Source organism: Aethalodelphis obliquidens, unplaced genomic scaffold (assembly GCF_003676395.1).
Source record: "Aethalodelphis obliquidens isolate GAN/ISIS:26980383/991018 unplaced genomic scaffold, ASM367639v1 scaffold6, whole genome shotgun sequence".
Taxonomy (NCBI): domain Eukaryota; kingdom Metazoa; phylum Chordata; class Mammalia; order Artiodactyla; family Delphinidae; genus Aethalodelphis; species Aethalodelphis obliquidens.
Window position 1 is genome coordinate 71,777,177 of NW_020837950.1, and position 19,709 is coordinate 71,796,885.

The following is a 19,709-nucleotide window of genomic DNA, read 5'->3' on the forward strand; positions in this document are numbered from 1 at the left end:
CCTTTGCTTGGACAGTGCCCTTTCCTTACGGAGCCTCAGGGCCTTTGCATGTTCCATTCCCTCTGCATCGAGTGCTCTTGCCCTGTATCTCCTCATTCGGTTAACACTTTGTTCTTTAAAGCTCAGTCTTCCTTGGAGAAGCCTTTCCTGCCCTCGCCCTGGCTCCAGGTGCCTGTAGAGGACCCCGCTGGGTACCCTGCATCTGTCTGCTCAAGTTTCTGTTGTCCTGTCTGAGGAGGGGCGCCGGGTGTGCTTTGGTGACAGCCCCCGGTAGCCGGTACACAGTAGAGTCCAGCACTGTTGTCTCCTTCGCGTCTGAGGGACAGCTGTAGGTCTTTCCTCGTGCGTGGTCAGAATGGTTAGGGGCCGGTGTCTGGACAGCAGTCTTGGAGCCACGCACAGAGGCTGGTGCCTCCTTTTGGGCCTCCCCCTATCGGCAGGAGCTGGGGGAGCTTGGACGCCAGTTTCCTTTTTCTCTCTTCCAACCTGAACCGTGTGTCAGGTTGTTGGGGACTTGCTTCTGGCACTTACCTGGGTGTTACTCACTCCCACTGTGGAGGTGGGGTCCGGGGGGGGGGCAGAGATTGCCCTGTTGAGGCTCTGCATGGGGAACACACGCTGTGCCCAGAGCCTGCTTTTCTGGGCAGTGGGGCCCAGTAACAAGAGTTAAGGTCCTCAGAACCCTTGGACTGACTCCCTGTGTGGCTGCAGAGCCCTGGCCCACCCTACATTGACTGATGCTTGATGTGGTCCAGACGCGTGCATTCATACAGGAACTGCCGCTTAATGACCGCCAGCTGGGTGCCGGGCACCTTTCTGGTTTGTGCCACTTAATCCTCACAGCAGCCCTTGGGGGTCAGGGGGAAGGTTCCATCATCTTGGTTTAGGGAGAATGATAGCGAGAGGAGAAGGAGTTTGCTCCGGGTTCCCCAGCTAAGGGTGTTCTGGGGCTGCAGCCCCGGTTTCTGCAGCGTCAGCCCGTGCTCTCCCCCTGCGCTGTGCCGAGGAGCACCGTGTTGGGAGCCTTTGGCACCTTTGTGTCTGTCCCAGTCTGTCAGCAGTGTGCGTTCATTGTGGCCAGCAGACCTCAGCGACTCTGCAGTTCTGAACGTTCTCAGTTAGCAGAGCTGTCCTGCCGTTAGAGTTGCCTTGCCTGAGTGCTTCAGCTGTGTGTGTGCAGCTGTGCAGAGGCTGGCGGCTGTGCCCTCGGGCTCCCTTCTCGAGGCGCCCTGGGGCCTGCCCTCCATCAGCAGCTCTGCGGCAGTGCCTGCTGGCTCCGCACACCGTGCCCAGCTGCCTGCCGTTCCCGGAGCAGGCCGGCTTATTTCTCGTTGCTGTGCTTTCTGTGCAGAACGTCCTTCCCACCCTTCCTCTGCTTCGACTGCTACTGGTCACTGAGAATTTGGCTCCACAGTAGCGCTCTGGGCTCCTGGTTTGTGGCGCCCATCTCTGCGTGTGCAGTGCCTGTGGCACACCTGGCACAGCAGTAACCCAGTGGAAGGTAGTTGTCGACCTCCTGGTCTGTCTGTCTGGAACGGTGGACTGTAAGCTCCCTGAGGCCAGGGGCTGTGACATAACGACTGTGCCTCCCCCGCTTTTGTGGTTTGGGGTTAAGCACGTGGGTAGACAAACATTTCGTCACTGAGAACAAACTCATAAACTCATGCTTCCGTTTTTGTCCAGGTGGTGCTCTAGGAAAGTTCGAGATTTATGGTGGCAGGGAATCCCTCCCAGCGTGAGAGGCAAAGTCTGGAGCTTAGCCATTGGCAACGAGTTAAACATCACCCACGGTGAGTGGCTTGCATGACCCTAGGCCTGGGGAGTCCACCCCTGGGTCCTGTGGCTTCTCCTGTCCCATTGGCCCCATTAGGAAGAAAGGCAGCCATCGCCACGCCGCTGTGTCTTCGGAGAGGCCAGGTAAGTGCGTCTTCCAGGAGCGGAGCCGGTGGGGAGCCAGGGCTTACTCCTGGGTGCTACAGTTATCTGGTGTCAGTTGAGAGCGGACGCCCGCCTTCTTCCTGATAGATGTCACCTTCCCTGAGTACATGGGGAGCATACATGGGGCTCAAAGCTTTAGGGGGCTGAGCCATGTTCGGATCTCTTCTCAGAGTCCTGCAGAAAGCGAGCCTTGATGGGGACGTGAAAGTGGAAGGGAAGGATGTTTCTTTCTGTGGAGGTGCTGTATCTGGGGTACTTCTGGTTTTTTGTGACTTTTTTTTTTCCCTAGGCATCTTATACGTCAGCACCTTAGAGGGGACAGCATACTGTGCTAGGACTGGGTCCTCGAGGGTCTAGTAGCTTGAGACCAGAGGGAGGCGAGCTCTGTACCCTCCTTTCTTAGGGCTGTTTGTCCCGCCATACGCACTCGTACAGTTTGGGTGTGCTTCTCCTCCACCAGTGTGTTCACTGGTTCACTCCCCTCTCCGCCCAGCACTCTGCAGGCTGTGACCCAGGGTGAAACTGACGCTAGGAGCTCATAGACTTACAATTAAGTGCTGAAGAAGTGGTAATCCTTCCTTTTTCCCTCTTCCTCCCTGTCTGCCGTCTCAGTTGCTCAGGACAAGAGCGCCTTCCTTGTCTTCTTTGTATCAGTGCCCAGCTGTGGAGTTGGTGGTGGCAGTTTTCACCCTGTTGAAGGCCCCTGAGTTTAAAGTAGATTGATTTGTGTCTTCTCTGTGTGGCTCGGGCTCATGTCGTTATTGTCATTTTTATTTTGTCAGGTGTTGATCTCACCACGTGCAGTGGTAGCCTTGGCCGGCAGTGTGCTCCGTCTTGAGTAATGACAGCTGGTTGGGTGAATGGGGACTGGTTTCCTTTCATTGTGATCTCCTCAAAGTTCCATTTTTTCGGCTAATCCATAGCTGCCCCAAACTTAGCATCTGTACGTGAGAAGATGTATAGCATTTACCTTGTGGAAATGGTTTTTCCGCAGCTTCCCTGGAAGTAGATGTTTGGAGAAATGGATGACCATTTATCTCAGTCCCTGTTCTTGAAAATTTCTAAACTGTATCAACAACTCTACACCAGTTGGATGTAATGCAGGGTACTCTGTGTGTGTGTGTTTAATTTTTGGTGCTCACTGTTGGCTGCACTGATTTTATTTAAATTAAAATCCTTCATAGACCGTATCATCATAGTATATCAGGCTAAATGGCTAATTAATCAGTCACATGCCTTGAAAGTTTGTCTACATTTTGATATTGGCTCGTTTTATTTAAATTGTGTCTTTCTTGTGTAATTAGCTGCCTAGTGTCAGTTGCCCCCATAGAATTGGTGCTCAGGAAGCTGAGGCCTCACCTGTCATGCTTTCCTTTCCATCACCCGAGCCCAGCACAGCTCTCTGTGCAGTCAGGCCCTCAGGAAGTATTTGCTGAATGAATGAATGAATGGGTGCCACCTTATTGGGTCCTTCTTAACCTCAGTTTTGCTGCATATTCAAGCCAATGTGACAACACAGATGATCTTGAAGTCTGCTGTTGAGGCCTGGCATCGGATTAGGTTCTTTACTCACGTCTTCGTTAACATTGGCAGCGGTCTGAGGGGCAGGTATTGTTGACCTTATTTCCCTACTGAGAAAGTCAGCCACTGGCTGACTCTGAAGCCTGTGTTGCGATTTGGAAGCCCCACGGTTTTGCTCTTTTTGTGGCTGTGCAGTTGGAAACTCACTGAAGGTCAACCTAATCGTACTGTTAAACTTCACTCTTTGGGAAGTCAGCCTTGTACTTTGAAGTTTCGTCTGGAAAGAAGGTGTGTTCACTGTTCTAACTCCCTCTCCCCCCACAGACACACGCCAGTAAAACCATGCGGGTGTTTTAAAAACTGACACTTTGAGCCATTTTACCCTGAGGCTGCCAGCATCTGTGCTTTAACTGTCAAATAACCTCATTTGGAAAGTTGTTGCCAGTGGTCAGGGGCCACACAGTTGTTTTCCTCCACCTCCTGCCAAAAGGAGCAAAGCTAAGCCCACCTCCTGGAAACTGGGAGTGGGCGGAAGTTCCCCAGACCCTCTAGCCTCCAGCTCAGCACACCTCCAGATTTGTTCCATAAGCATTTGAGTTAAGATGCATGCAGTCCTTCCAGGTGATGACGTTAGTGTGAAGTTATATTTCATAGTTGTACTGCCCTTGCAGACTAGTGTAGATGGTAAATCAGATCCTTCACAAGGTTGGAAGAAGGTCATTCATCAAAATTTAGCTTGTTGGAACACAACAGTGTTACTAGAATTTAACTTGTATTTAAAAAAATAGCACATACTGTCTGGAAGGCAGATGTGCTCTGCTTTATTTTCCAGAAATATTGATGGAGAAAATAAAGTGGTCGAAATTCTCTGGGTAGCTGCAATTGAAGTCTTAGTGACTGACTAGTGGTCGTTCGTGATCCAGGGCAACCGATGGCTGGGCGGCATGGGAGGCACCCACCAGACGGGTGGGCCAGCAGAGGCCTGGGAGGCCTCTCTCTGTGGGTTCCGTCTTTCGGGAGGAGTGGGGCATGGCTATACCCCTGGAGGTCTGGGTATAAAAGTGAGATTTGTGAGTGTGAGTTATTTAGCTGTTGCCTAACTACCCAAAGAGAAGAATTATTGAAAAAACAAGTTCTGAATATGGAGGAGATTTGGAAGCTGTCTTGTGAGAGACCTGTCTTGATACGTCTCTGCCACCAAGAATCCTTATTTTTTGAAACCTCTGCCTGTGTTGCTTGCACCCCTCTCCCACTTTCAGGCAGCAAGTTCAGGAAGACTGGGCCAGGGGGTAGCGGTTCCATCTTGTCTTTATTTGAAACCAGATTTTCTGCTTGTTCTGGGCTTTCTGCTTGTTTCTCCCTTTCTTCATCAGTCAGGTATTCATTGATTATATTGATCTGTGTCAATCCCAGAGCTATTTGCTCTGGATACAGACATGAATGAGAGACCCTCATGGTCTTACCCCAAGGAGCTCACAGTCTAGTAAGGCAAGAGACTCACAAACACATCAAAACAATATCGCTTTATGGGTGGGTTGTGTAACAGAGTGAATACCGGGCATGGAGGCATTTTATGTACTTCTTTGTATATAGTGATGTCTATAGACAATAGAAGTACCTTCTGGCTAAGTTGGGGGGATCGTTTTACTAGCTGTAATAAGCCTGTGGTGCGTAGTTGAACTGTAAATATTTGAACGAGGCAGCAGTGTCTTCTCTGGTGTTTCTGAGGAGACACGTGTGCACGTGACACTTACCCAAAGGCTTCTCTTCCAGAGCTCTTTGACATCTGTCTTGCCCGAGCCAAGGAGCGGTGGCGGTGCTTTAGCACGGGAGGCTCTGAAGTGGAGAACGAAGGTATACATGGCGCTAACCCCGGTGGGCTCCTTTGATCAGTTACGCGTATCATCATTTAGTACATGACGAGGAAGGTTTACTTAACTGAAGTAGTGGTTGGTGCAAATTTATAAAAGCTTCATGGGAAAGGGGATTTTTTAAATTTTTATTTTTTGGCCGCGCAGAGCAGCTTGCGGGATCTTAGTTCCCTGACCAGGGATGGAACCCCGGCCACAGCAGTGAACGTGCCGAGTCCTCAACCGCTGGACTGCCAGGGAATCCCCGAAAAGGGAGTTTTTAGAGCAAACAGGTTAAAGAAGAGAACTTTTATAAGAAAGATTATACGAGTCCCTGAGACTTGTTAGTGTCCCGGCATGCTGGAGGGCTGGTCATGACCGATATCTTTTCCTTTATTCACTGCTCAGTGATGTACAGTGGCCTGGCCCCCGGGATTGCTCGAGTGCTGGTTTATATGGGAGCACCAGAGCTACTTGCAAAGAGAGAAGAACACTGCGTGTTTCCCAGGTTATGCTCTTAGGATTTTCTGGGACACACGAGAATGGTTATGATTACTTCTGTTGGTTAACTAGTATCTTTTTTGCCACTCTTTTTTAATACTGTCTGTGTGGTATTGGAATTTAAAAAATATAAAGCAAGTTATTCATAATTATTTGTTAGAAATAGTACACGAGTGTTATACTGCGGTAACCCACACATATTCTACGTTCATACCAGTGATGTTCTGGATTAAATAATGATTCTTTTGGTGTTTTCTGTGTCTGGAATTCATTTGTGTCTGTTCCCTGACGTGCCCTTACTTCCACTGACAGTCGTTGATAAAAGGTAATTTCAAATTAGATTTTGATTTCAGACTCTAGAAAATGTCTGATGATGAGCTAACATTAGATGGTGCTCTGAGATTTTTACTCTTAAAGCAAGAAATCCTACAAATTGTTGATCCTGTTGGTTCAAGTTGTAATTAGGCTCGTGTGCTTCTGAGGAACTTCCTTCCCTTGTTTCATTCTTGTAAAAGTTCTAAGCCTCGCAGTTATTCCACACACTCACCTCTGAGAGGTGTGATGACTCTTGATCTTTTGACAGATGCTGGTTTTTCAGCAGCAGACAGAGAAGCCAGTCTGGAGCTAATTAAACTGGACATTTCCAGAACATTCCCTAATCTCTGCATTTTCCAGCAAGTAGGTGGTGGCAGTGATTTGTTGCTCTAAGTATGTTTTGTCTAAAATTCACAGATGTCAAATTGCATGTATTTGTAATCAAGTTTGAAAAGTACTAGGGATTTTTGTTGGGAGGGAGGGTCCTTTGTTAATACAGTTAGACTTTTAAAAATAAGGGTAACTGATCCTTTCCAACAAATATTTAATATGACTTAGGAATACCCAATCTGATTCTGTCATGCCCCTGTTTCTAGCAACATGCCTTGTACATACTAGGTAACCAGTAAAGGACAGTGGAATAAATTACAACAGATCAGTTAGCGCCCACCTAGAGTGAGCCGGGAGGTGCAGAGCTTAGACACAGCTGGGCTTTTCAAAAATGTGACGTGTCCCAGGTGCTCTCCTGGTAGTACATACGGCAGCCGGGAGAGGTCAGGGGTGAGGCATCAGGCATGCTGTCACTGAGGAAGCGGCTCTTGGGCTGTGGTTGGACTAGGTTTGAATTGACAGCCTGACCAGAGAATGGGAAAGACATTCCAGGCAGAAGGAGGACCAGAATGGAAGCATCAAACAGCTTATGGTTCAGGGAATCCCCAGTTCCTTTTGGGAGAGGGAACCTCACTAAAGGAATGAACAGGGAGGATACAGCTCAATTCCGTGGACCCTACTAACTAACTGGTGGCTGCTCTGTTTGAGGTAGGAACCAGCTGCAGGGCAGTCCCTGCTCTGGAGGAAAGAGAGTGTAAGGGCAGAGCTTTGAGACACACTTGGAGTGTAGCCAGGAAGGGCCGTCACAGAACTGGGACAGGGTCTGAGAGGGTGCTTGCACCCTGTGGGCACCGAGGTCCAGCCTTTCCCAGACCCAGGCCCCAGAATGTTTTCCGTGGAACATCTCTTGGGGGTTCGGCATCACTGACTTTGAGAGTCACCGGGTGATTAACTTGGTGCTCAAAGACGTGTTCAGAAGAGGAGGAGAGCTTTAGGGATCTCTTTCGGGTGAGGCTGGGGACAACTGGCTTTCCTCTTTGCTCTGGCTTCCTTCGGGCGTGTCTCTCTCAGTCTGTGGTTCCCAAAGTTCTAGATTTCATAAATGGGCGGTATTGAAAACATCAAAGGGGGGTGTGGGGAAACTATGAAATGTCCAGAGCAAGTTAAGGACGTTTAAAATAAGGAACTGCCATCTGCCGGCACCATATTTTCACCAAACAAAGGCCATTTAGCCCCAAAGTTAGAGGGACGTAATCAGAAGGGTGGTGGGAAACCTTGTAAGTTAAGAACGTTTAGCTTTAAGGAAAGCTCAGTATAGTGCTTTTGCTTTCTTCTCATTTGGCCTTAGACCAGATTTCACTTGGTGACGGTCGACACTAATCCTCGGGTGGACATTTGATGCTACCGCAGGGTCCCTCCTTGTCCCCCCTTCTCTTACCCGCTTAGCCCTGGATGTCGTCTTTGTACCCTCCCATTGCTGTTTGCTTTTGTCCCTCTGTGATTCGGAAGTGCCTCTTCTTCTTATACGTCAGGATGGGATGGCTGGGCCATGGCACTCTCGTGTAGCCACACGGCGGACGTGCACAGTGAGCATGTGACGTGGGCTGAGCCCGTCAGCTCCGTGTCTTCAGACACGTTCGCATCAGTGCGAGGCACCTCTGTGCTCAGTTAGGAAAAAGAAATTCCAACACTTAAATTTTTGGAAGAAGTTACAGGAACAAATGGAAATCTTGGAGGGATGGAAGAGCTGGAGAATGCTTAGAATAAAAAGGTAGCTATTAGGACTTAAGAATCAGAGGGTATCTCCTGCACCTGCCATGCTGAAAAATACAAAAGAAACCCAGACAGTGGCCGTTAGGGCAAAGGAGGCAGAAAGGGTGGTCAGGAGCGGGGCGTGCCGGGGGTGGCGGGGCAGAGCGCCGGTGGGCACGCACCGGCTCTGAAGAGCCTGGGTACCTGGTCACCTGCTGAGCTTGCCGGGGAACTACAGTCACACAGCAGCAGCCAAGCTAAGGGAGTTGTTCTAGCGCAGGGCTCACACCTGGCCCACCAGCTCAGCGCAGCTTCGTAGGCGGAGCTACAGATGACCTGGTCAGCTGTGGGTCGGTAGGCAGCGTTTGTCCAGTCACGCGCTACGCGCCGAGCTGCTTAATAATGCTTGGCCACGAGGTCTGCTCAGAAACAGCAGGTGTGCCTGGTGGCGGCGACATCCATCACCCAAGCACTAACACGGCTGACGCATGTCTTTGGTGTGTTGGTCCCTGTAGGGTGGCCCGTACCACGACATGTTGCACAGCATTTTGGGCGCTTACACTTGTTACCGACCGGATGTGGGTTATGTAAGTGAACTTTTCCAATATTTCATAATGTTCTCCTCTAGAAAGTCACAATATTGCCCGGCACATCGTAGGTGCGGATGTCGGGTTGAATGCCATTTTTTGTTGGGTATGGAAAGTCTCACGGTAAATGACTTGCCTCAGTTTCCTCGTAGAGAAATGGAGCTGACATGGCCGCTCTGTGGCATTGACTACATTTTAACTGGGTTTGATTTTCATTTTTTGCATGTGATTTTTTTTTCTCAGCGTTAAATCAGGAAAGCTTTTAGCAATAACAGTTTTTAAAGCTATGCTGCTGACGTTTCTGTGGCTTAGCAGACGTGTGCATGCATGGCTTTAGAAAGAGTGACGTGTTCGCTCAGACGTACATTTCTGCGGCACCAAGAAGCTGTACATTCTGCAGGGCAGCGTGTCAAATGCAGAGGTGGGGGCGGTTACGGTTTCCCACGTGTTAGGGGTGGGACTGAAGGAGCTCACACAGGCGGCTGGCGCGCCAGGGCGCTGGTTCCGAGTCAGGGCGGGCCGGGATCCATGAGGCTGTCGGTCCAGCCTCTGGTGGGTGGCGATGGGTGGGCGCACTGTGGGACCTTCCAGCGTGAGGGTGCTTGGGTTCCTCTTTCAATAAGATGGAAGAGCTGCTCTGACTGTGGCGGCTGCCGTTCGTTTAACGCCCCTTTCTCTTCTCCTCTCAGGTTCAGGGCATGTCCTTTATAGCGGCCGTGTTGATCTTGAACTTAGATACTGCAGATGCCTTCATTGCTTTTTCTAATCTTTTGAATAAACCCTGTCAAATGGCGTTTTTCCGAGTGGACCACGGCCTCGTAAGTATCCCCTGTGTGTGTTGTGTCCTGGGTGCTGTGTCCTCACGCAGCAAGCGTTGCCTAATCATTCTCTTCAGCGGGATAAAGAATGCCTTCTCCCTCCACTAAGATACTGAGAATAAGTCGCCCTAGGTAACGTGGCGGCTCATTTGGGGTGTTGTGTTGGACTTTAAAAACGTGGTCAATAGCCATACTCATGAATTTCTTAGTACCTTCTTTCAGAAAGTATTTCTGAAAATACATTCTTTAAGTGAGGGAGGAGGGAGACTCCTGCACAAACGTACACACTTTGTGTCCAAGCAGAAGCTCAGGAGCAGGCCCCATGTTAGGGTCTGTCCAATAGCCCGTCGCATGGTGGGGCCCTGTGGCTGCCCGCTGCCACGCGGGGCTCTGCTTCACGCGGTGGGCTGGTACGCAGGAGGGGAGACGCGTTTGAGACCAGCGTCTCCATGGGCGGCGGCGTGTTCAGGAAGGAGTTGGCAGTCCTTGCCCTGGGGAGGCCCCACCTGCTCCTGGCGCGGTGAGGAAGCGAGGCTCGGGAGTGACGGGGTTCCTTCGAGGCGCATAGCTGGTCCGCGAGCAGCCAGCGTCGGAACCCCTTCTGCTTCCCGTAGCCCAGACAAGGAGTCACCAGTTCAACAGATCATCAGCTTTTTAATTAACGTTGTCTTGATTTGCTGATCATTTGTTGATAGTTCACTGATAATTAATTTATCGTCAGTACTTTAGGACCAAAGCGATCTAACAATTTAGATCAGCTAGGCAATTTTTCTCCTTGACACCTTAAGGACTCCTGAGTATTTCTTGCTCAGCCCATACATACATTTTTTTTTTTAAAGAAGTGTTTTAAAGCTGCTGCTGAATGCTGGCTGTGAAGGGAAATGTTAAATCAGCAGAGTCCTTCTAGAAGACAGTTTGGTGTTAGATGTCAGTAGCAGTAAATGGCGTTGGTATATAATTCTGCTCGTAAGAATCGGTTCTAAGAAAGTTCAGGTGTGGGCAAGGCACTCTGCACAAAGGTGGTTATTACACGGTTGTTTGTAGTTATTCAATAAAATTTAAAATTATTTTTCATTGTAAAAAATGAAAACATTTAAAAATGGGGATTTAAGGGAATGCAGAATGGTTCCTTAAAATCTGGAAATATATCCAGCGCAGTACTGATTGCAAAGAATTGTACTGGAGAAATATTTAAGATAAAATGCTAAGTTTTTCAAAAGCATGTATAACAGAACATATTCCATAACAGCTACCATATTTAACGATAAAAGGAAATATACCACAATCGTAACAGTGTTTACGGATGATCTTTATTCATTTCTGTACTTCATAAGTTTTCCACAGTGAGCATTTTAACAGATACTACTTTCATAGTCAGGAAAAAACTCTTTATATATAATAAAATGACTTACATCTAAATACCTCCTCATTTTGAAGGTAAGACCCCAGCTTCCTCTTTGGAAACACATGATAAAAACTGTGCTTAAAAATTTTAGCTTGTATTATTAAGGAAAAATCATAGAATCATAACGTTGAGTGGGACCTGCATTTCCAGCAGGGTTTCTCTGCAGCAGCGCTGTGGACATTTGGGGCCGGGTAGCCGCGGTGGAGGCTGTCCTGTGCATCGAGGCTGTTTAGCAGCATCCTTGGCCTCTACCCACCAGATGCAGTAGCACCCCCCCATTCTAGATGGAGCAACCAGAAATGTCCCGAGGCACAGCCAGATGTCCTCTGGGAGGCAGATGCCCCCCAGTTGGGAACCCCGGGTTTACCGTACATGCCTTCATGAAGATGTGCGAACAGCATCCGGGAGTTGCCGTCTGCCCACGTGCATCCAGCCTCTGAGATCATATCGCTCCCACCCACTTGGAGCTGTTCTTTCTGTTTCAGCACCGCACCGCTGCTCTGTGTGTTTCGTTTCCCTGCAAACCCTGTAAGAAGTTGAAAAGCATGTGCTCATAAAACAGGCTGTGGCCGCTTCCCTTCCCTTCAGCGTTTTCTCCCTCAGTGCCTCAGAAGAGCTGCACTTTTGAGCCAGAGCGCTGTTGCCCTGCCTCAGTATTAGCATTATATGCCCTCTGGAAATGCTGGGGGTCAGCAGGGAGGCAGGCGTGTTTTTTGAGATCATTTTCGACAGTTAATTCGTTCCTGGTTCTTAGAAAAGACTGAGCCCATCAGGAGTCAGCCTAGCCTGCGGGACAGGCACGGGTTCAGGGCCCTGCCTTGCCACACGCTGGTGATGTGACCTCATTAGGCAAGCTACGTAACTGCTCTGAGTTTCAGTTATCTACAAGTGGAACAAATGATAAGATGTAGTCGGTAACGTTATATGAGGTTAGAGAGTGAGCTTATTTAGAAATTGCCTGTGTAGTGCCTAGTTTCGGGTTGCCGATGAAGGTGTGTGAGAATTTACATACGAAGATGATTGTTAGATTCTAAAGGTGTAAGTATATTGACTGTTTTTGGTGGATTGGAAACGTGTGCTGGTAACAAGTTTATTAGTGTATTTCACATTATCTCCCTAGATGTTGACTTATTTTGCTGCATTTGAGGTATTCTTTGAAGAAAATTTGCCGAAATTATTTGCTCATTTCAAGAAAAACAACTTAACTCCAGACATCTACCTAATCGATTGGTAAGACTGCATTTTTATGTGTTTTCAGAGTGTTTTCTCATCTCCGTGCCCCCATTTCTCATTCCTCACTGCCAGCTTCTCTCAGGGCTCACCTGAGCCCCACGTCCTGCCTTACAGTCTCCCCAGCCGCCCTGAGCACGATACGCCCCGTGTCCTCAGCCCCGTGTCCTCAGCCCCGTGCTGCTGGTCACCTGCTCGGCTCTGTTACTCTCTTGAGCGCTGCCTGTGACTGTGACTGGTCCTCCTGAACTCCCTCCAGGGGAGAAGGGTGTCTTGGACTCTCAGCTGCCAAGGTGCCGTTTACCCATTCCTTCTGCGAGGCGTCGCTAAGCACCAGGTCTGTGCGGGCTCTCCGCTGGGATCGGAGACAGGCAGGCGGAGCTGCCTGTCCGGAGCTTCTGTCTCGGGGGAGAGGCTGTCCGTGCACAGCGAGGCTGCGCAGCATGTGATGAATGCCGTCTCTGGAACAAGGGGAGGACCGAGGCCTGGAGACAGGCCGAGGGGTCAGGGTACACAAGGTAACACGGGAGTTTGAGCAAGACGTGACATGAGCATGCGGTGCTGCAGCATCATCAGGGCAGGCAGCAGTTGGCGTGGCGATGTGGGAACCTAAAGTGCAGGGCAGAGAATGGCTGGCGAGAGCTCGGGAGGCCGAGTCTGGTGCATCTTGGATGCCAAGCTGAGGAGCTCGGGCAGGATTACCGGGGCCAGAGGGAGCAGTTGAAGGCCTTTGCTTGGGGTGAGGATGGAGGTGCGTTCTGTTGGAAGTGAGTTTTAGGTTAGGGGAGGCGGGGGAGCCTGGAGGCGGGACAGACGAAGGGTGGAAGAGCAGGGCCTGAGCCAAGGCCGCAGAAGTGGGTGGAGGGTGAGGGAGGGGCGCTGGCCAGGGCGGGCTGGGGCCCCAGGGCAAGTGCTACGGGACCAGGGACCAGCCGAGATCAGAGGGGCCGGATGCGGCGACAGGGCAGCTTTAGGGAACCTGTTGGACCTCGGAGTATACTTACAGGCTTCCAAAGAGTTCCGGGGTGGAGTGGTAGACCGGCAAGTCTTCTCTCACAGTGGATGTGGCGGCCTGGGGAAAGGCTGGAATGTCACCCGCAGGGGGCCAGTTGAGAAGGCTGGCGGTAGCCGGGGGCAGAGAGGGAGCAGCGCCTCAGGCCCCACTGCAGGAAGAGTGTCAGCTCCGGGGTCCCACAGTCCCGCCCGACCCCTGGCCTCTCTCGTTACTTAACTGTGGCCTGAGCGAGGGCCGTGGAGCCTCTCTGAGCCTGTTTCCTCATCTGTCTACCCAGATGGGTAGCCTTTCAGGGCCTTGTAAGGTGATCACCCTACATCCCCCTGCCCCGCCCTGCAGAAGGGGCTCTGCAGAAGGAAAGATGTACTTCGACTGAAAGGCCCGTTTGGGCTCCAGCACTAATTTGCGCAGTGAATCTAAAACTGCTGGGAACATGTAGCTGGTTTGACTTTTTTTTTTTTTTGCTCACTTTTTTCAGGAGACAAAAGGCTTACTTCTAGAAGGTCAAGTCCGAATGTCATCTGAAACGAGGCTCAGTCCCTTAAATAAAGCTGATTTGTCTGCACCCGTGGGAATGAGCCTTTGGGACTTTTGGCGTTTCATTACTTCTGTTCTAAACCCTGAGACTGTTCTGACTACGCTGAATTCTTGCTGGGAACAAGGGTTTGGAGGTCAGAGCTCGTAGCTGAGGCCACAAGTGCTGACGTCACTACAGAATAGTATAGACATCAGGCCGTGAAGCGGCCACTGCTGGGGTGCTGGGCTCACCTGTCTGGCTGTGCCGGGTGGGAGTGTTTGGGGCCTGCCTGAAAGGCCACCTTAATTTAACCAACAAATGATTTCTCTACACCATGAACAGTCAACTTTTGCATAGGCTGTGCCTCTGCACCCCTGTTGGTGCACGTGTGCTGTAATTTGACTATGAACCCTGGCCTCACAGATTCCCAGGCCTGGGGCCTGTGACCCCTCGGGGAGGGTGTTACGAGAGGATCACGTGGGACCAGAGTCTCCAACTTCTACCTTATCTGTTTTAGGCCCCCAAGTTAGATTCTTAGGATTCCAGGTTAAAGGGAGGTTTGGAAAACACTGTCTTGGAATAGTGTCTTTCAAACTTTTTTCACCCTGACTTGCAAAAGGAAATAAACTTTGTGTTGTGACCCGGTGTGTGGCCATGTGTGCAACAATGTAATATGTATATATACATATATGACTGAGACAGGTGTTTTGAAGCAGCACCTGGCCTTTACTATGTGCAGAGCGCCCTGGAATTTCCTATTGTTTTTGTTCAAAAAGCTGGTGCTGACCTACTCTGATGATGTCACGGTGCAAGAGATCAGTGATGGTCACGACGGGCAGTGTGAAGAGCGCTGTCCTGGGGAGCGCTTCTCTGTCTTTTTTCTAGGCCGAGGATAGCTGTAACCCAGCGGGGGCAGAGGCCAAGGGGACTCGCACCGATTGACTCCGCTGCTTCTCACGTGATCTCATTTAACCCTTAGGACAAGCCCTTGGAGTGAATTGTAACACCTCTGTTTTACATGTGAGGAAGTAGAGGCCCGGAGAGGCAGAGTGACCTGCCCAAGGCCACCCGGCCAGCTGGATGGTACCGCTGGCGTTCATGCTCCAGAGCCTGTGCGCCTCCCCACAGAGTCCTCGCTAAGGGATTTAGTTATGAGGCAGCGTAGCCCACGAGGTGGGTCCCAGAGCTCAAAGACGCATCAGCACTCTGACGAGAGAGCGTACAGTGTGCGTCAGACACGTGGGCAGTGAATGTGCAGCAGAGCACTGGGTGTCTCAATGAATGGGGCTCCGAGGATTCCTCTCCCGAGACCTTTGTGATGTGATGTGGTCGGTGCCTGATGCCTCGTGAATGCTGCCCGCTGTGCTTTGGTGCCTGGGCCTCTGCTGGTGTTGGCTTATTCTTGGTGAAGTGCTGGACTGCTTTCTAGAATTAGGACCAAGTAGAACCTTGCCTGTATCCACAGTCCTAGCGCAGGCCTTAGTAACTATTTGAGTTGAGTGCATTCGTGATTCCTTGCAGTCCACATTTATAGAAGGTCTGCAGTGATTCAGGCTCTTGGTAGAAGCTCAGATCAGAAACAGGGTGGGCAATGGGAAGGAGGCCCAGGGAAAGAGCAGGTGTTGCTCAGGACCTGCCCTAGACGCTGGCATTTCAGAGACATTCATTGCTTTGTTTCACCTTCACAGCATCTGGAGCAGGCCCGTCTTAGCACAGAGGAAGCCACTGAGGCCCCTTACCCAGTGTCACACCCGTGCTGAGCGGTCCAGATCGGTCTCTCTCCAGAGCTTTTGCTTCTTCTGCTACATCACATCACTTTCCCAAAGCCGCGTCTACAGCCCTGACATCAGGGCCCGCCTGAGCTGCACACGCCTGGTGGAGCTGCACTGTGTGTGGTCTGCAGAGGGTGCCGGTGGCTGACTCCCCTTGTCCATGTCGGAGGGTTGTGGAGCCCCTGTGGTTCGGCCGCCGAGTGTCCTGGGTGAGCTGTGTAGGTGCTCAGATTAGATGACAAAATCTCCTCTCCTGCCCCGCCGTCTGCCCACCAGAGGCCATCTAGGAATTGTCCTTCTTCACTCCCAGGACAGTTTCTCCACCCCCTGGATTATAACACTGTAGCTTTATAGGACATTGTCTTGACCAGTTTAAGAGTTATTCTTCCAGAATCCTCTTTTCTCTCCCCTCCACCCCAGCAGTTGACGCTTCCGTCCATCACAGCACCGACCCACTGAGAGCATCGTTGGTTTCTTGCTGCTCCGGTAACGGACTGAGCTTTGTCAGTCCCCTCTGTGTCCCTAGTGCCTGGCCCCGTGCTGGGCTCAGAGTCCTAGAGCCAAGAACGCATCTGTTCCTGAGGGGCCCGTCCTGGGTTTAAAATCCATGGAGTCCAGCCCGAGGCTCACTCGGGTGCTAGCCTCCCCACGTGGACTGGGGGCTGCTGTCTGCCCAGCGCTACAGAGACTTCACAGCTGAGACTTAGATTCACTTGCCGATGTCGCCTTCCTGACAAGGGGTCTTATTTAGTGTGCTTGTCGCTCTTCTTTGCTCACACGGAGACGGGAGGGTCACAACAGGGTCTTGCCCGCTGTGCTCATCTTCCTACAGAGTTTTCAGTGTTCAGGCAGAGGACTGACATGTGGTCATTTAACTTACAAAAACATTTCCCACTGCTGTCAAACGGCAGAATTATTCGGAGGCGTGAGTAGGTTTTGTAATATATAATCCTGAATTAATAAAAGAGTCAAGCAGAACTTTCTCTATCCTGATTAACGTTTCTTGAATGACGTTTGGTGATACTTGGAGATCCTGTCATTACGCTCAGTCTCTACCTTAAAGGCAGGTTCAAGGTGAAATTACCGTCGGGAGATTTTAGTTTCCATCGCATCTTGCATGCATTTCACCATTAGCTTTTATTTATTTATTTTTAAATTAATTTATTCATTTTATTTTTGTCTGCGTTGAGTCTTCGTTGTTGCCACGGGCTTTCTCTAGTTGCCGCGAGCGGGGGCCACTGTTTGTTGCGGTGCGCGGGCTTCTCATTGCGGTGGCCTCTCTTCTTGCGGAGCACGGGCTCTAGGCGCGCGGGCTTCAGTAGTTGTGGCGTGCGGGCTCAGTAGTTGTGGCTCGCGGGCTCTAGAGTGCAGGCTCAGGCGCACGGGCTTAGCTGCTCCAAGGCATGTGGGGTCTTCCCGGACCAGGGCTCGAACCCATGTCCCCTTCATTGGCAGGTGGATTCTTAACCACTGCGCCACCAGGGAAGCCCCTCACCCATTAGCTTCTAACTTCCGGGTCTGCCTGAGAGCTCCTCCAGGGTGGGGTTGTCGCGCAGAGCTCCCGGCATCCGGAGTAGAATCCGGCCCACGCGGGGGCCTCCTCAGTGCGTGTGGAGGGCTGGAGGAGGGTTCCAAGGCCGCAGGTGGGAAAGCTGCTCGCAGGAAGGGCCCGCGCAGCCTGTGGTCGCCAGCGCCCCGCAGCCTGGCTGCGATGGAGCCCAGGCGCTAATGCAGGGGCCACATTATTGACCTGCTGCTTGGCGCTGGCGCCTAAGGTGAGAACCTTCGGGCTCAAGTGGGAGGGTGCTCTGGGGGCTCAGAGGCAGATCCGGCTGATGGCTTCCAGGATTGCGTCAGGGGTTGGGCTTATTAATTAAGTTTGAACCGAGACACGTACAACTGCCTTCAGTTTTTTAATGAATGCAGCTGTGCGTTGGGTGTTCAATGTTGTTTTATTTACTCCTCACAACATCTAAGGAGGCTAGGTAGTTATCCAGCAGCGTCTTCCCTGCTTGTCTGAGTTTCTGGAGCACCATGGGCTTGGGAGTGGGGTTCAGGGCTCTGGGGACGAAGGCTCATTCTTAGGAACTGGTCAGGATGGGAAAATGTGGGCACAGCTGGAAATCGGTGACGTCAGGCCGTGAAGGTCCACGTCTCTGATGGTGGCGTCTCCATGAGGGAGACTGCTAGGTGACCTTTGCCCTTTTACCTCAGGCTAAGTCTGTGTTCCTACAGCCTCCCTTTATTTGTGGTGTCTTCACCTGTAAAATGGAGGTGGTTGTTGTACTTCCTCAAGGAATAAACTGGATAATCCAGGTAGGAGCTTATAAAGCAGCGCCCAGCCCCGGGAAGTATGTGCTTCCTGGCGGCTCTGTTTTACCTGCAGCGCCAGGGCCTTTGAGAAGCAGACCAGGGTGGGTGTCCGTTCTCCCACTACTGGTTCCTGAGAAGGAGCTTTGCCTCCATGCCCAGCTTTGGAAGTGGTGGACTCCCTCCCCATCTCCCTTCCCCGACTGTGCTCCCTGTTTGCAGGCAAGCAGTTAGATTAGGCATCGCCAGATAAGAATGTTTTCTGGAAATTGTGAAGGCTTGACAGGGAAGAAACTGTTCCTCTTACATACATTAAGGGGGAAATAGATACACACAATTTGTGTTTGTTGTCTTTTATGAGCCTATAGCCACTTCATTAGTTTAGCAATAGAAAGAGACATTTTTATGCATTAGTTGTATCGGTACCTGAAACTATGATCTTTCATATACAGTGCAGTAATATGCAGTGGTCCAGGGGAGCAAAGCAAGCGTGTCTTGGGGGAGAAATCCTCGAATTCTCTCTTCCTCCATGGGAGAACACCACCAGCGGTCCCGGGAAGGCCCGTGGGGCTTTCGCCGTCTGCCCCCGTCTCTTCCACACGCATCCTGGCTGGAGCAGGGTGAAGCCGAGTCCACCTTGGGGAGCAGACTTGCAGGACTGCAGGCAGGGAGGGCCCTGTGCACACAGCACAGCAGCCCTCGTGTTCCTGGGCTGTGGGCTGTGGGCTGTGGGCTGTGGGCTGGTGCGGCTCACCTCAGCCCCAGGGAGCTGAGTGGCTCTTCACAGCAGGAATGGAGTCTGATTAACCACTCTTCTGAGAGGAAGCCAGGAGAGAGCATTGTTTCAGTGTCCTCTTCACAGCTGGTTCTGAGTCTGAATGTGGTTTAGAATACAGTCAAGCATTTGAAAGCTGCTGGTAATGAATGGTTTTCCAGTGAAAGGGGAGCTGGGAGGAGAGGGAGGGAGCCTGCGGACGCTGGAGCACATCAGAGCAGCCCTGCTTGAAGGGGAGGGGGGAGGAGAACAACCTCCCTGCTCAGAGGCTGGCCGTCCAGAGCAGGAGACTGGGAGGCAGTGACCCTGGACTTTTGGTGTTGAGCGGGAGGTGGCCCGGGCTGGATCCCAGGGGCCAGCAGCTGACTGCTGGAAGGCCTCCCAGAGCCTGTGAGGCTCAGAGCACGGAAGGTAGCTGGGGTGGGAGGCCCATCCCCATTCGATGAATGTTACGAAAGGGATGTATGAGGTGCAGTGTGAACATCTAACGGGAGAGACCCAGCCTAGCCCAGGGGCCAGGAAACAGCCTTCCCCGAGAGGGTCATCTAATGCTGAGCTGTGGGTGAGTAGACATTTGCCAGGGGAAAATTTTAAAACGTTTTTATTTGAAAGGCACATTTTATTTAAGATATAGTACATTCAAGGCCTTAATAATTCCATTTCAGTACATAAAAAATAGTAAATGATACAATGTATGGCACAGTTCATACTTTTCTGCATGAAGTATGTGCTTGGTGATCAGTTCTCAGTCTTATTTGACTTTTCAGCAGCATTTGACATTCTTCACTCTCTGATTCTAGAATACTTCCTTTATCTGATATGATACCATCTATACACAAACTGTCGCCAGCCCAGAGCCCTCTGAACTCCAGATTAATTCATTTATCCGCTTGGATGTCCGGCTTACCAACGTAACATGCCTCAAACTCACCTCCTGACCTTCCTGTCCAAACCAGCGATCCCACATCTCCTTAAACGAGAACTCCATCCTTTGAATTGCATCTTAGACCCCTCCATTGCATTTCCCGTGAGACACATCCATCGCAGAGTCTGTCCACAGTCTCTCTGCTTCA

General features: G+C 50.9%; 1 protein-coding gene across 7 annotated transcripts in view; it reads left to right on the forward strand.

Annotated features, from left to right (window-relative positions):
- The window catches only part of TBC1D14 (TBC1 domain family member 14), a 103,953-nt gene that overhangs the window by 73,646 nt on the left and 10,598 nt on the right, over positions 1 to 19,709 (forward strand). For 5 of the 7 annotated variants that reach the window (XM_027103767.1, XM_027103764.1, XM_027103768.1 and 2 more), the window contains 6 exons: positions 1,684 to 1,790; positions 5,233 to 5,313; positions 6,394 to 6,488; positions 8,723 to 8,794; positions 9,484 to 9,612; positions 12,138 to 12,247. In XM_027103767.1, the coding sequence (XP_026959568.1) occupies positions 1,684 to 1,790; positions 5,233 to 5,313; positions 6,394 to 6,488; positions 8,723 to 8,794; positions 9,484 to 9,612; positions 12,138 to 12,247 (594 nt within the window). Of the gene's footprint in view, positions 1 to 1,683; positions 1,791 to 5,232; positions 5,314 to 6,393; positions 6,489 to 8,722; positions 8,795 to 9,483; positions 9,613 to 12,137; positions 12,248 to 13,740; positions 14,425 to 19,709 lie in introns of those variants that run through there. The other 2 variants (XM_027103766.1, XM_027103765.1) reach the window with 2 other exon arrangements.